The sequence below is a fragment of the Dendrobium catenatum genome, unplaced genomic scaffold, assembly GCF_001605985.2.
Source record: "Dendrobium catenatum unplaced genomic scaffold, ASM160598v2 fragScaff_scaffold_378, whole genome shotgun sequence".
Taxonomy (NCBI): domain Eukaryota; kingdom Viridiplantae; phylum Streptophyta; class Magnoliopsida; order Asparagales; family Orchidaceae; genus Dendrobium; species Dendrobium catenatum.
This window is the reverse complement of record NW_021318840.1, coordinates 141,294-157,192: the sequence shown is the minus strand read 5'-3', so window position 1 is coordinate 157,192 and position 15,899 is coordinate 141,294. Positions and strand designations below refer to the sequence as shown.

The following is a 15,899-nucleotide window of genomic DNA, read 5'->3' as shown; positions in this document are numbered from 1 at the left end:
GAAATTCTAGTGGTGCCAGCTCATTATTATCAAGTGGAGGTATAGCTCATTATGAGCTGATGTTTAGTTCTGAAATTAAATGTGAAGTGAGCATATTTTGGTGGGTGGAACTTGCCCTTTCCTCTCCCTTTCGTCTCTTGGGCTGCTGCAGTTTTTCTGCTTGTTTTCTCTCCCACGGTTTACTGCTGCTTGTTTGGTTGCTGTTGACCCCTCGGCTCTCTTCCCCCTTTACTGCCGTGACTTCACCCCTTTTTACCGAGAAATGATCTCCTGCTGGACCCGAGAATTGTCTCCTGGTTTCCTGTGCTTGGCTGCTGGAACCGTGACTTTCCCTTGTGTTTTGCTGTGCCGTTTGGAATTTCTGTACAAAAACAGTTGGCTTTTCAACTCCCCATTTATGTGTGGAATTGAAGTATTTTTTGGGCTGTTTAGTTCCCCTCTATTGCCTATATATATGAAATGCTTTGAGATGAAGAGGGTTGGTGAATATTGAGAGCAAAGTTGCTATAACCTGCGGGTTCTTCTTAGAAAAGCTTGAGAGCTTTGTCCATTCCCTCTTCTACCTCTTGGAAGGCTTGCGAGCTTCTCCACCCTTCGTCTGAGCTTCTAACCTCTTTCTTTTCTCCACAAGTTCCACTCCACTTGTATTTTTCTTCTATTTCCGTTGGTAAAGTTTGTTGGCTGTTTTGGTGGATTTGTTGGCTGTTTTGGTGGCATTTGCTGGAGGAGTTTGGAAGGATGTTGGACCCCTTTGCAGTGGTGGACCCTTGGTTTGCATATCTAAACATTATCTGAATTATATATTCCTACAATCGGTGCATGTGAGGAGTCCTCTTGTAGGATGTTCTGAGGATAGCTTTTGTTTGTTTTTAGTTTGTTTCTTTTGCTAACTTTCTTTTGCTTTGGCTTTGTTGGATGATCGCTTCCTTTTTATTATGAAATTTAGTTGTTTATGTAGCCTATTTTGTTCTCCAAGTGGTGTGTTAAATTTCTAAAAGTGAGTCTTGATTCTCTTTGTTGTTCTCTCTGTGTTTTGCTTCAAGTTGCATACATCATATCTTATAACAACGTGACCATATTTCAAGATGTTTGCTCTATGTTTTAGTTCTTCCTGATGTAAAGTCTATAACAAGTTATCCTCATAAAAAATAGAAACCCCACTAAATGTTATTTTTAGGAGTTATGCGATATTTTGCATTTGGCTATGGAATTGTGGGCTCCGAAAATTCGGCCTCGTCCTCCTCGGAGCTGAGTCGGACGTCCACGGAGGAGCTGAAGGCGCGACGGGAGGGAGAAAGTTTCCTTCGCAGTCGGTGAGCTCCCGTTTGTGCTTCCGATCAAAATGTAACTTCCGATCCAGCAGGAGGGAAAGTCGTTGTCGGAGCCGAGCAGAGACGGGGGAACTGCGAGAGGGAGAGAGAGATCGTGGGAGAGTCGATGCGAGAGAGGGCGGGAGAGAATGAGAGAGTTAGAGCGGAGAGAGCTGTTAACACGACGTAGAGGGACATCCGATCGTGCGAAGTCGTGGGCGACGACGTGCTGAATTCGGCGCCGGACAGGTACGTATATTTTTTTCTTTTTGAATACAGTAACGGGTCAACAGGAATCATGAGCTATATCTTGCGAAGCTCCTCATACATTAAAAAGGTTAGTGATATATGTAGAACATTGGGCATACACACACACGCATTATGTTAAATTAATCATTAATTGATTATTTAGAGCAGTGATTATGAGACTAGTGGTACTCAGTGCATTTATTTACTTTTTATACCTGTGTTGCATGCATACCATGAGGCTAAACAGGTACTCTTTGCCAATTGTGAAATCATTTCTTTTTCTACTTATTATGCATTCTTCAAATCTACTGACAGGTATTTCATTTACACATCAGAGGACTTGAATGAATGGTTTCAGAACTCTGAATCCTTTCACCATGAGCAGGACATGCTGCAGTGGACAGAAAAACTCAGACCATGTGCTGAAGCTCTCTATATTGTTTTGTTTGAAAATTATAGACCTGTATGTTAGCTGGTTAATTTTAGTAAGGGTTTAATTTGTGATCAATTTAGAATATAATCGTGTGACCTGTTTTTTCAGCTGCTTGCTCCTGTGGTGGTCTCTATTCTTAAAGAGGCAATGAGTGCTTCTCCACCTTTAGAAAGTGAAATTACTCCTGCAATGCTACTAAAAGATGCCGCTTATAGTGCTGCTGGACATGTGTATTATGAGCTCTCGGCTTACCTAAATTTCAGTGATTGGTAACTCATAAACTTATTCACAAATATGATATCATATTATTCTTTTGTTTTAGTTCTAATAGAGGCTAAGTTGCCTTCACTTTAATGTCAAATTTAGTCCATTGTGGTTTCTTTTTTTTTTTTGCATGGTTTTGTTGAGCTAATTTTTGCAACAAAATTAGGTATTCCTTGGTTTTCTTTGTTTTTAGGCTGCATTTTAAAGTCTGAACTGAACATGTAGATGCTCATATTTTGATTTGTTTGTTTATGGTTTAAATGGACCGGCTAGTATATTTCGAGAATTATCTAGATCCTAACTTTTGTTTTTCAGTAGGGATAGAGTGATATTATTATACTCTTGAGTGAGATGAAATATTTTTTATCTTTTCTTTTAAAAATACGGTCAATTGTTGACAAGGTTGACTGCAATTGTTAACAATCACGCACACAGCTCTGTTAGTGGGCAAATATAGTTGACAAAGTTCAAATAACTAATTATTTATATCGCCAAGGATGCCTGTGTTGATAGATAATTCCAATCGGAGGGGATCCCATATTTTCAAGACGCCTTATAAATTCCCACAAAAGTATAATGATAATTTAAAAGAAACTCTCATGTCACCCCAATGATAGCCGTGTTGACAGAAAATATCAATCGGAGGGGTAAATTCTCAAAGCTTATTAAAGTTTTAGAATATAACATCTATTATATTCTTAACTTTTAAATGTAAATTTAAATCACCAAAAACTTAAAACTAAAATTCATCCGCTTTCCACAATCGTTTGTTGGGAGTGAAAAATTTGAAATTAACCTCAGCTCACAAAAAGTAAATGTCGTGTCAGGTGTATCACTAAGATTCACTCTCAAATAATCTCTCGCCAGCAGGGATGTGGCACGTGCCCTCTGATTGGGTGATTTTGCTTCAAAATGGCACCACTATATTACAATCATGGACGAAGTCCGTATGTTATCTAATAGTTTCAAGTCTTTGAGTAATGAATCATAGGGTAAACTTGATAGGCATAAATCTCTTTTGTCAGTTAAGGTGGACTCAAATATATCTCCTTAGAAAAACATGCACCCAAGGTCTACAAGGTGTCCTTGAACAAAGTAACCCATGGCTGCTGACAAAGTTCTACCTCCTTTGACTAAGTAGACTAGGGACCGTGACAGCCTAGGACGACTGAAATATGGGATCTTAATCGGGCTCGTTTTCATTCCCCCCATCACTTATTTTTAAGTATATGGTGATAAATTTTAAATCTTAAAAATCCCTAAAATCCAATTTTAAAATCCCTAATGTTACTGCTACTATACATCGGGTACTCAGTGTCTATCTCACGACTAGCCTTAGTTGAAAGTTCTCCTCGTTATTGGGAGGGGTAATTAACCGTAAGAGTTTGCGCTTATAGAAAACTAGAGCTCAGACCATAAATTCCTCGCAAAATGAGGGTGAAATCTTTGGGTAGTGTCTTATTTAAAACCCAATATGTCTTTTGAAAATTTATCCAGAACCTAAATCCGTTAAAAGTCTCCCCATCAAACAAACAAAGGAAGGCGCACATAGGCTGGGGTGTGAATTTTTAGAACCCACATAAATTTGGTTACTTTACTGCATGATTTATTGCATTTATTTGATTCTAGTTTTTTTTTAGTTAGGTTGAGCATGTAGCAAACAATATGCTCGGCCTTGCTGCATATTTTTAGTCTACTTGTTTAAAAATTTGAGTCTTTCCCCGAAACCTTCTTTCGCCGTCTCATTTATTGTTTTCTGACTCAAAACTTTTTTACAATAGAAAAACCTCATAGCTGTTGTTATTATGTTTCTTACTGATGTTGTATTAGTAATATGAACTATTCTATGGAGTTATACTTGGTTATTCTGCGTTTTGAAACATCACATTATGGGTTTTCAAAATTTGGCTGTCAAAATTTTGATTTGAATTGTTTTCAAATTATCAATTTTCTTGTTTTCTACCTTTAATTGTCAGTTGGAGCGTTTTTCACCTAGGAGACTAGTTTGTTATTACTCTGTACTCACATCTAATTGATAGTCCATGCTTATGCCCATACAGTAATTTGACTTGTGTTTTTAAGCTTATTGATATATTATTGTTTTTATTTGCTTCTGTTTTATTGGTTCTCTCAATTAAAAGTTTCTGTAATATTTATAGTTTTAATATTTAAACTAAATTTTCTACAAGCATTTTTGCTTATATCCATGCAAAAATCTTTTATAGAAATTAGAGCAACTATAATTTTAGAACAAAATGATGGATGTTGTAATTGATATTTGATATGACATGCAAATAAATCATAGAGGTTCTATTTGATGCATACAAAGGCATCGTAAAGCAGGCGTAGCGCATGAGCACTATGGTGGTAAGTGATGCACGCTCACGAGAGTAGACATTGAGGGAAAGCAAGGTGGGCTTGCATGGAGTTTCTAGAGCTTGAGTTTCCTTTAGGTGTCTTCACAATGAGTCCCAACATCTCCTTTGGTTTCTTCTTATTTTGCTTTTTTCCCTCTTATATGAAATCGGGATAGACTTTCATCACCTCTAGTGTAGATGACTTTGGTTGTCAATGTTGGTATAACTCCACCGCCTTCTTTCCATGCCTCAAAGGTTTGATTGCTTTTTATTTGTACTCCATCTTTGACTCTTGATTCAACTCCTTATGGGATTCTTGGGAACTTTGGTGTGGATGGTGGTTTGAGCTTTACAAATGTGGATTCAATCCCTCTTTAAATCATTCAATGATGTTCTAGTTGGAAAGGATCGTGGTTACATTGCTCCGAAATTGTTTTCTACATTTCATGGAAAATCCCCTTCTATAGTGATGAAGAGAATGTTTCTCTAGCCACTTCTTCTGAGTTCTGTCACATTGATAATTATCAGTATAGGTGGAATTCCACAATTGTTTTCAGACAATTCTCTAAAGGATTTGGATCCATTCATAGAAGTTACAACTAGACATTGACTTAGGAAGGAAGTTAGTCATTCTACATTTATCTTTATGGTAGAACCCACAAATATAGATCAAGCCTTATCTGATGAATTCTGGATCCTAGCTATGCAAAAAGAGTTAAACCAATTTGTTAGGAATGATATATGAGAGTTGGTTAGCAGACCTAAGGACCAAAATGTAGTAGGCACCAAGTAGGTATTCAAAATTAAGATGAATGATTTTGTAGTAGTTAGAAATAAGGCCAAATTAGTAGTTAAGGAGTACAATCAAATTGAAGGCATAAGAGTACTATTAGCCTTTTTCATGTTTCAAAGGCTTCAAATTTTTTTATTCTTGCAAAATAGTTCTTTCGAATTCAAGACACATCATGAATGGATTGAATCAAAGGAATGATTTTGCAATTGCTTTTTCACAAAGATTTTATCTTATTTATGGATCTTTTTTGGACTTTTAAATGGACACTGTTCTACTTTAAAAGAAGACTCACCCTTACCTCAGTTTGCATAGCCTTTCTAAGAATTCCATTGCGTTGTATGAGCAGGAGCACTTTATTTTCACTAGCTTCATTATTTGGTGAACCTCTTAAATTGGATGAAGTCACTTTCTCTCTTTCGAGATCATGATTAGTTAGAGTTCTGATAGAGATGGATGTAACTAAAAAAATTTTACAAAAGGACATATAGCTTTGGTTGAGAAATTCTGGCAACTTTCAAAACATCTTGAGAATCTACCATGGCCTTGTGCCCACCTAATGAAAATTTGGGACAGATTTTTTCTATTCTAAAAAAAAAAAAGAAACAAAGGTCATTCGCTCCTTGTAATAGACCATTGCTTGACCTAATTTACTAGTGACGGCTGCATTGAAATCACTATTTCCTATCCGTATTTAAACCCAATCAAGAATAAATTGAATGGCATAACAGAGGAGTGAAAAGACAATAAGATGAACAAATATAGGAAAAGAGAAGAATCTGAATAGGTGAGAAGTGATTCCATTGGCTTCTACCAAGCTTAACATTTGCAATGACTTGACATCTCTGGAAAGTTTTATTTTATTTCTCAATAATTGTTTTTTTTAAATAAAATGACATAGAAAAGAGCCGAAAACTACTCCTATATGTTAGGGTTGAGGCCACTATTGACTACCAAAGACAACCCTAAATCTGAAGTAGAGCACCTGTGATTGTCATGGTTGAATCTTGAACCAATCAGAGCTTATGTTACATTGATCTAATACATGAAATTTACATGGTTTCATAGTAATATTTCTAAAAAATGGTGTATTTGCATGAACGATATGAAATGGAGGGATAAAATCTTTATTTTGGAAAAAAAAAAACAAATAAAATTACAAAATGGTAGGACTAAAACTCAATTTTTTATTTCAAGAGAAAGAAAAGCATGTTCGCCAGCAAACTTTGTTCATAATTGAAGTCCCATAAGATTGTGATACTTTAATTTTACCTATAATGCTTTTTTTCCCTTAACTTTTTTATGCAGGTTCAATAGGTCACTTTCCTTAGAGCTTTCAAACAATCATCCAAACATGCTCATCATTCATAGGAAAATTGCGTTGATACTTGGGCAATGGGTGTCTGAGGTTAGTTTTCCAATTTCTTATTTTTTTCACATTTTAGCTTTTGCTTCAGCTTACACTATTGTTCGCTATATATATTTAATGACTGCATCCTCTTTCTTACAACAGTTCTATTGCTGTTACATTCTCATTTAATTAAAATAGCCATTTCCTTGCATTGGTGCTATAGTTGTCTTGCTTTGAAGTTAAGTCCTTAGTCCACCCTCTTTCTCTCTTCAATCCCTTATGTTTTGTGCTGGATTTAATCTGCAGAAGTTAGTTTGTGGTGATGGAGTGTGTTATATATTTTTGATCATTAGTTCCATGCAAAATGCTTCACATGGTTGGAATGGGGCTAACTGCACGGTGCATTTAACCCCTCAAATATTGAGGATCTACACCCAATGCTATTGTAATTGAAATCCACAAATATTTATTATGCTAATCAATATTCCATATGTCTTTAATAATTTAGGCATATCTTTGTCATTTTTTAAATATGCAACAAATCAAGTATCATGATACCCAATTTTATATCTTCTCAAGTCAAATAAAAATCATATGACGATTCTTTTTTCTTTTTAACTTTTTAATTAATTAATTGACTTGGAACAAAAACAACGCCTGTGTATTGGAACTTCTTGGCATAAAAAGCAAATTGATTTTATGATACCAACTTGATTTTTTTAAATGTGTTCCTTGTCCTTTTCCAAAACTTCTACTTATAATATAAAAGTTTGATCTCTCTATAATTATTGCAATATTGAATATATTTTTGCTTGTAATTATTGGTACCAAAACATATCTTATTTAAACATTTAGCATCCTCTTATCTTTAAAAGTTTCAAAAAAATTATCAATTATTCAAGCTACTATAATATCTCCCAATCTCTTTAAATGTCAAGATGTATACTTCCAGTCCTGAAAATTTATCCTTCAGGAATCTTCTTTAGTGGTAACTCAGCTTTATAATTTGGACAATCTATAATATACTTCATGATCATGTTCATTTTGCTCTTTTAAACGATCTCTTCCATAAAATGTGTATAATAATTGTCAAAATAGCTTCTACATTCTTTTATAAATGTTTAGCTTTTAATTATGATCTTATTAGTTATTATGATGTGATAGGAAGGCAAGAATTTCTTGTTAGAAATTAATACTTGTGAACTTGCGTTGCTAATTTTAAACAAATGCTTTTCAAGATAGATCGCAAGAAATTTTCATGGAAGAACTAAGCAACGTCAATCAATTATATTTAGAAGCAACATGAAACAAACAAAATAAATCCAATAAGTAATAAAGCAAATGGCGCTTAACAAAAATCCAAGGCTTAAGATATAGATCATTCACCTCGAAGTCCCTCACTTTCACTCTTGGATTCACTCGTTTAGCGAAAGAGGATGGCGCACAAACTCAACGATGCCACTATTAGACAAGTAATGCCGAGGGGGCTAGCCGACGGGGAGGAAGTCGGATTTGGAGAAGGTGTTCGGCCGTTGATGATCCACTCATCCGCCGGAAGTTGCTCGTCGATGACGTCCACGAGGTTGGGAAGAATCCGGTTTAAGTAATCCTCGACGGTGTGGTCGAAGCCGAATCCAACGTCAAAGAACGGTGATCGGATGACGTCAATGTTTCCTTGATGATCGTATGCAATGCCATAATCACGCTCCGGATCGGCCATTCATGACTATGAGAAGTTCTTGCGGTGTGGATGAATTTGGCGGTAGAAGAGTCTTTTCTTGGTGGAGCTCGGCCAAACAAAGAGTAGGGAGAGGGGCTGGTAGATTCACTTAGGTTTGAGGGATTTAGGAAAAAAACTGAAGTTAATTTCAGTTTTAAGAAAATTGGAGGGAGATTAAATGAATTTTAAATTTGAATACAGAGTGGGGATGGCCATTTAAGGGGGCAATTAAGCTTTGAACCCCCTAGGGGCCGACAGTTTAATGAGAGGGAGAGGGATTAAGGAAAGAGAATAAAAACTGAAATTAATTTCAGCTCAAGTGAAAGTGGAGGGAGAATATTTGAAATTAAACTTGAATTTCAAATAAGAGGGAGGATTAATTGAGCAATCAATGGGAAACCCCATTAAGGGGCCGGCGACATCAAGGAGGGAGATGGGGGAGGATGAGAGGGGGTTTCCAAATAGGTAATGATGACTATGAAAGAAAAATTATTAAATCCAATTTGATTTAATTTAAAATTGGATTCAACATAAAAACTTTCCCAATTTGGATTTCCTAATTTGGAAAGAATTTGAAATTCGAAATTTGAATTTCAAATATGATGGTTAGGAGAAGAGAGGGGTGGCGGGCGGATGAAGGGAGGTCGGTGGCAAGGTGGTCGGCCTGTGGTAGGAAGGCAGCCGGCGGCTTGGGCTCTAAGGGGGCGGCGACAAGAAGGGGGAGGGGGTCGGGTTCTCCAAGCTAATGGGTTTTGGTTGTCTTCTCTTGAGGTGGAGGAGGAAGAGATTGGTGGAGAAGGAAAAGGAAAATAAGAATCACAAACCTAAACACTTCATCCACTAGAACTCACAAAGAAATCTACAATATTATTTCCTCAAGAACTCACAAAGAGATCTAGGGGAAATGTCTTGAACTCACAAAGAGAACAACAAGAGAAAATTTTCATTCATCAACTAATCATCCTCATACATTGCATGAGGCCTCCTATAAATATGCCAAAATGACACTGGAACTAAAAGACATAAATGCCCTTGGGGCTACAATATCAAATGACCATCAATAAGGGTAAAATAATAAAACTGAAAAATAAAATAAACTACTACATAAAATGACTCAAAATATAAACTCTTGATCGTGGTCATCGATCTCCGGTGGTATATGTGTCAAAATCACTGACGATGTCCTCATCATATTATCTCCACTAATGCATCTAGCTTGATTAAATCTAGAGATCTATATCTTATGCTAACTACTAAGAAAATTTGAGTTTATATCTCATAATAGCAAGTATTTGGACAATTATGCTTGCTATATTTTTATTTGGAGAAATATGACCAAAACTTTATTTCTGACCAAAACAACGATATATTTATATTTCAGTTGAACTATATCCCATTAGAAACACTCAGCAACATAATGCCAAACACATTCATGTACTCCTAGTCAAGGTTTTAAAAGGCGGAATCGGGAATCGAGGCGTTTTTTCTAAGCGAGGCGAGGCGTAAGCCTCGAGGCGCGTCGAGGCGTAAGCCTCAAAATGATTAAAATAAATTAATTTAAAATTTTAAATAATGACAAAAAATAACAAAAATAACAATTATTTGTACTACCAATAATAAAATAACATGAATACAAAAATATAATCAGTTCTGCTGGTGTCCCCCAAGGGGGCCGCTGCCCTGGCAGGGGTTCGACCTGGCCCGGTTAGGATCGCTGGGGCCAAGGGGCGCGCCACTAGCGGGGTTTTCCGGGGCAGCGCCCGCCGAACAAATTATATTATAGACTAATTTTGAAATTCTGCTTGTTGTATATGCTCAACTACCAGCGTACCGAGCATGTACCACTCAGTACCGAGCTATGTAACGCTCAGTACCGAGCATGTACCGCTCAGTACCGGAGCATGTACCGCTCAAGTACCGAGCAATGTACAACTCAGTACCGAGCATACCGCGTAATTTAAATGTAATTTTATATTAATTAGGCTAATTATATTAAATTTATTATAATTATAATACTAATTATTCAGTTAGTAAAATAGAATTTAATTCATGCACTAATTATATTTATTAATTTTTAATATTTGTTTAATTATTAATATTTTAAATTATATAACTAAGTTAATCATAAATAATAACTTAGTTGCGTCTCATTTGCCTTATCTTTCTCTTTTTGTTCTTGCTGTTCGGGCTTCGTTGCTTCATAGTGAGGTGGTAGAGATTGCACGCGTCGCTTCTTAGCTCCTTCGTGGTTGTTCGACTTTGGCTCCTTCGACGACTTTTCCCTTTCCTCTGATCGTAAGTTTCACACATTTTGATCGGAAGAAACACGGAGCTCGCTGACTGTGAAGGTAACTTTCTGCACTTTCGAGGGTCGCTGCTTTGATGCGCCTCGACGCCTGACGCGGTGAGGCGTACGCCTCCGTGAAAAAGGCGTAAAGCCTGGCCAGAGCGTTTGAGGCTTAAGCTCAGTTCGCCCGACCTCCGCCTCGATCGAGGCGCGCCACGAGGCATCCGCCTCGAACGCCTTTTTAATCGATACTCCTAGTCATTCCTTTTGCTAATTTCTCGTTCTTTCATCTAAGATCTATTCTTACAATAGGATAAGAGGATCACACCGATAAAGTTGAATCGGGCCAGTATGTCCAACTTTAACTATCTATTGAAGGTTATTATAGTTTGGTTTAGGAATGGTCTTGTAACACAGAGGGAAACTACCCATACAGTGTAATAGGAGGCTCTTCATAATTATAAAAATATGGTAACTATTTTAACATGTGCATAAGAACAACAACAACAAAAACAACAAGCCTTTATCCCACTATGTGGGGTCGGCTACATGAATCCTTTTTCTCCATTGTGTCCTATTAAAAGTCAAATTCTCGTTTAAATATAATAAAGAAACGGTCATTCCTAATATTTTCTAAACTAAGTCTTTTTAGGTCTACCCCTACCTTTCTTAACATAAGTCAAATCTAGTACCTCTAACTCTCCCTAACCGGGTCATCGGAAGGCCATCGTTTTTGTGACCAAACCATCTAAAGGCGACTCTCTCTAATCGTATCTTCTACTGGAGCAACTCCAACCTTTTCCACGTATATGCTCATTTCGTATCCTATCTCTAAGTGTAAAGCCACTCATCCACCTGAGCATACCCTCATCTCTGCCAAAGCTTAACTTAGTATTATGCTTCTCTTTTAATGGCCAACATTCGGCCACATAAAGCATGCAGGCCTCACTTCCATCTTATAGAATTTTCCCTTAAGTTTGAGGAGTACATTTCCATCACATAACAAGCCGATGCATTCCTCCACTTCAACCATCCAACTTGAATTCTGCTGATAATATCCCATCTATTTTCACCTACGTCTGAAAAATATATCAAAGATATTCTAAAACGTGTAATCTTATTAATGACTTGATCGCACCAAAGTCATAATCCCCTCACTAGGTCTATTACTACTAAAATTACACTACATATATTCCGTTTTAGATCTACTCAAGCGAAAACCTTTAGACTCCAAGGTTGACCTCCATAATTCAAGTTTACTTTACTCCCTAACTAGTCTTATCAACAAGAAGAATATCTTAGCAAAAAGCATACACCAAGATACATCGTCTTGCAAATGTCTAGTGAGACATCCATGACTAAAGCAAAAAGATATGGGCTTAAGGTTGATCCTTGATTGTAACCCAACCGAAATAGGGAATACTTGGTCAATCTCACCTTGTGTTTGAACACAAGTAATATAGCTCCTGCATACATATCTTTAATGATTTGAATATAAGCAATTTTGACTACCCTTCTTTTCAAGAAACTCTCCATAGCACTTCTCTTGGAATTTATCATATGCTTTTTCTAAATCAATAAATTACATATATAGATGCCTTCTTATTTTCTCTATATTCTCCACCAAACCTCTAAATAAATGTTGGCTTCCATAATCAATAAAATCTTAAGATGATAAAATCTATTCTCAAAAATATTTTTGTTAATATCTTTAAATGCCACATTTAATCCTAGAAAATCGTTTTATTTATTTTTTTATTTTATGTCCTTCTTATCTTCAAAGTCAAAACTAATAATCAGTTTGGGTATAAATAATTTCACTCGGACATTGTTGCGGATCAATGTTTATGATTTTGTGATAGCAATATTTTTTATTTCTCTACGACTGCCTTATGTACTGATATTTTCAGGTTCACACGATCGACTGCAATTTGAACCAGCTCAAGATTGGGTAGACAGTGTCAGTGTTTAGTCGTAAGTTGTACACTTTTTCCTTTTTTGAGTCTATTGTATTTGTTGTGGGCTCCTGACTTTGTAACGTATAAGTTTCTAACTGTTCCCCTAGAGTTTACTGTTTTTGTGTAACATCGTCCTGGACGATCTGTTAAAGCAAAAACCCTAATTAGGGCATCCTCATTAAAGCAGCCGTCTTTATGGCAAAACATCGTCCCGGACGATTTGTATCTGTATCGCGCCGAAACGATAGGCTCAATTGAGAAATAATCTGCCGCCAGATCTACTTAGCTGGTTTAGTCGGGGCGAATCCCAATCCTCTGGAATTATTTGAGATATTTCTGCCTTTCCAAAGTGCAGAGGGAAAAATTCCTGGGAAAAAGGATGGTCCTGGATCGTCCTTCGGCACGAAGTGCGGAACTATAATATATTAGCGCCAGGACGATCCAGGACACAATTTTTCTCCAAACAGTATTCATCTCGGGCAATTTTGGAAACAGCAAATCTAATTGGTTATTAGATCGTACGCGGATGCCATCGCAAGAGTCGTCGGGACGATAAATAGTATCTGATTCATGCTCTCATTTTCATGCGGCATATATTCAGGAGCGATTTTCCTCATCATTTGACTAACGGCCCCAGGGGATGATATACTACTATGTCACTCCTGGGACGGAGAATAATCCTCGTCGGTAACATTGCATTTAATGGAGCCTTGTTTCTTTGGCCTCTTCTATTTAAAGCTATGCAAGGCACTCTTGGTAAGTGTCTTTGCTAGTCATTATGTACCTTCGTGATGTCTTCGTGGGAAAACTTGAAAAGGTGGGCTTGCGAGGCGGATGAGTCGCTGTCTCAATCAACTTGCGTGGTCTTCGTTGTGTGCTGGTAGGTGCCGCGCACTCGTCATTTCCTTGCTGTTTGCTTTCGTCGGCAACTCCATCCATCGATTTTCTGTGTGTTGTCCTTTTTGCGCTAGAATTTTTCTTTAAGTTTATTGTATGCGATAACCTTTTTAGCGGTTGTGGTTAGAGATAAGAAGATCATATGTGCCGTGAGTGGGAGGAGTCTTGAAAGGAGTGAGGAAGGGGTGAGTTTGAGAGGAGAAAGATCCTGTGAGGGGGACTCAAGGGAGTGTGGAGGGGGATTCACACGGTGCTCCGGCAAGTCGCGCACCTGAATATCGTCGGATTCAAAGCTATCTCGTAGGGATTCACCAAAGAAGAAACTCTTTGGTGTCAAAGGACCCGGCGACTCGCCGCGCCGGGGAAGGTGGAAGTGATTTTGTAAGGGCTTCTCGCCTAGTCTGCGTGGGCTTAAAAAGACACTTTTTTAGTGCAATACTTGGAGGGTGCCTCCAAGGAGTGGACGTAGGTCATAGATTTGACCGACCACTATAAATCCGGTGTGTTCTTTCTTATTATTGGCTTTCGCATTTAATTTTCGCATTTAATTTTTTGTGGTGATTTTGGTTTGAGTTTTATTTTAGTTTTAAAGTTATCCAATTCACCTCTCTCTTTATTAGCTTTGGGCTAGTTCATAAGGGGCTTAACATCCCTAACAAACTTTCAAGTGCCATCTGAGTGCTTCAAGTGGTATCAGAGCCGTTTTAAAAAATAAGTTTTAAAAGCTTTTGAATTTTGATCCATGGCTATCATAATGTTGCGGAAGGTTATTCAATCACGAGACCACCTTTATTGAAAAATATTCCTTTGATTTTTGGAAAATTCGCTGACACTTTCTTGCAATCGATTGATTTCGCATTGGCATATGATTTTACTGGTAATTCATCACCGTCAAGTTTTGTTAATGGAGTTAAAACTGATATTCCTTTCAATCAATGGAATAGGGAAGAACAAGTAATGCTCAATTGAATGCAAAATTTCTTTAAATTTATTTTTTCTGTGCTTTAAAATTCTAAAAATTTATGTTAGTACCACGTGCACTATTGTAAGGAAGTTTTGGGATAAACTACACACCATTATAACAAGGCACTAGTGAAATCAAGCAATCCAAGTTGAATATGTTAATGCATGATTTTGAACTCATTTTTTCTGAAACTCTATGAGACGATCTTAGACATGTAATGAGATTCATTCAAATTATAAACTCATTGCATGCTTAGGAAAATAATTTTCAAATTTTATAAAACTTAACAAAATTCTTCGTTTCTACTGGATAATGTTAATCCAAAAGTAGTGCTATTTGTAAATCAAAAGATTTGAATGATTATTCTATTGATAATTTGATTGGCTCACTCATTGCGCTACGAGCAAGGTTTGGGTCAAAGACTTTTTAATGGCAGGTGAAACGATTGTTCTAAAAATTGAAGATACAGAAAGAGATAGCTTAGTTGTGACGAATGATTAACTTGACAAACAATCACAAGCTCACACAAAGCATAAGCAATAAGTGGAAAAAAGGTAAAAGTGGTAAGGATGTCCATATTTCTTCTAACATTATTTGCTTTCGATGTAGGAAGTCTGGACATATAAAAATCAGTGCCCTAATTTAAGAAGTTCTTCCTACGAAAGAAAAGGGCAAACGAAGTAAGTTTAAACTGGGAAAATAATGAAGGCAAAAAATCTCATGGGGCAGATCTGGTTTCTGAAGCATCGGACCAGGAGAGAGATAATGGTTAAAAGTCTTTCGTTTTTTGTTGTGTTTTTTTTATGTCTTTCATTTTTATTTTGTGTTTTTGTTTTGTTTATTCTTTGAAATTTTCTTTTTCGTGAAAGTCTTTTTCTGATCAACACACACATTCACTTTTCTAAAAATGAAAAATCTACTTCCTGTTTTTTTCTCGAAATCTTTGGTAAGTTGTGTTTGACTTTTCTAAAACAGTCAAAGGAAGGAAACTCATGTTTTTTACTCTCAATCTCTATTTCCTAAAAAGAGGTTATTCTACTTTTGATTTAAAATCTTTTTCATCTTTTAAATTAGTTTTTGAAACTAAATTTTTTATCTCCCTATTTTTATTTATCGCATAGGATTTTTGCAAGTTGTTGAATCTAACTCATAATTTTCTTAATCAAGAATTTTGCTTTATCAATAGGATGTGTTTACTTTTGTTTTTAAAACTTCAGAATGGTAGCATATTTAAAAAAAATGGCCAATAATGCCAAAAATAAAAGATGCGCAATGATCGCCAAATTGAAAATATATCCAAAAGTGTATCAAAAATCAAA

The 15,899-nt window shown here is 36.5% G+C and overlaps 1 protein-coding gene across 8 annotated transcripts in view; it reads left to right on the top strand.

Moving 5' to 3' along the window:
* The window catches only part of LOC110096544 (importin-11), a 107,609-nt gene that overhangs the window by 28,750 nt on the left and 62,960 nt on the right, over positions 1-15,899 (top strand). For all 8 annotated transcript variants that reach the window (XM_028693884.1, XM_028693883.1, XM_028693882.1 and 5 more), the window contains exons 9-11: positions 1,875-2,022; positions 2,101-2,261; positions 6,712-6,811. In XM_028693884.1, the coding sequence (XP_028549717.1) occupies positions 1,875-2,022; positions 2,101-2,261; positions 6,712-6,811 (409 nt within the window). The remainder of the gene's footprint in view (positions 1-1,874; positions 2,023-2,100; positions 2,262-6,711; positions 6,812-15,899) is intronic.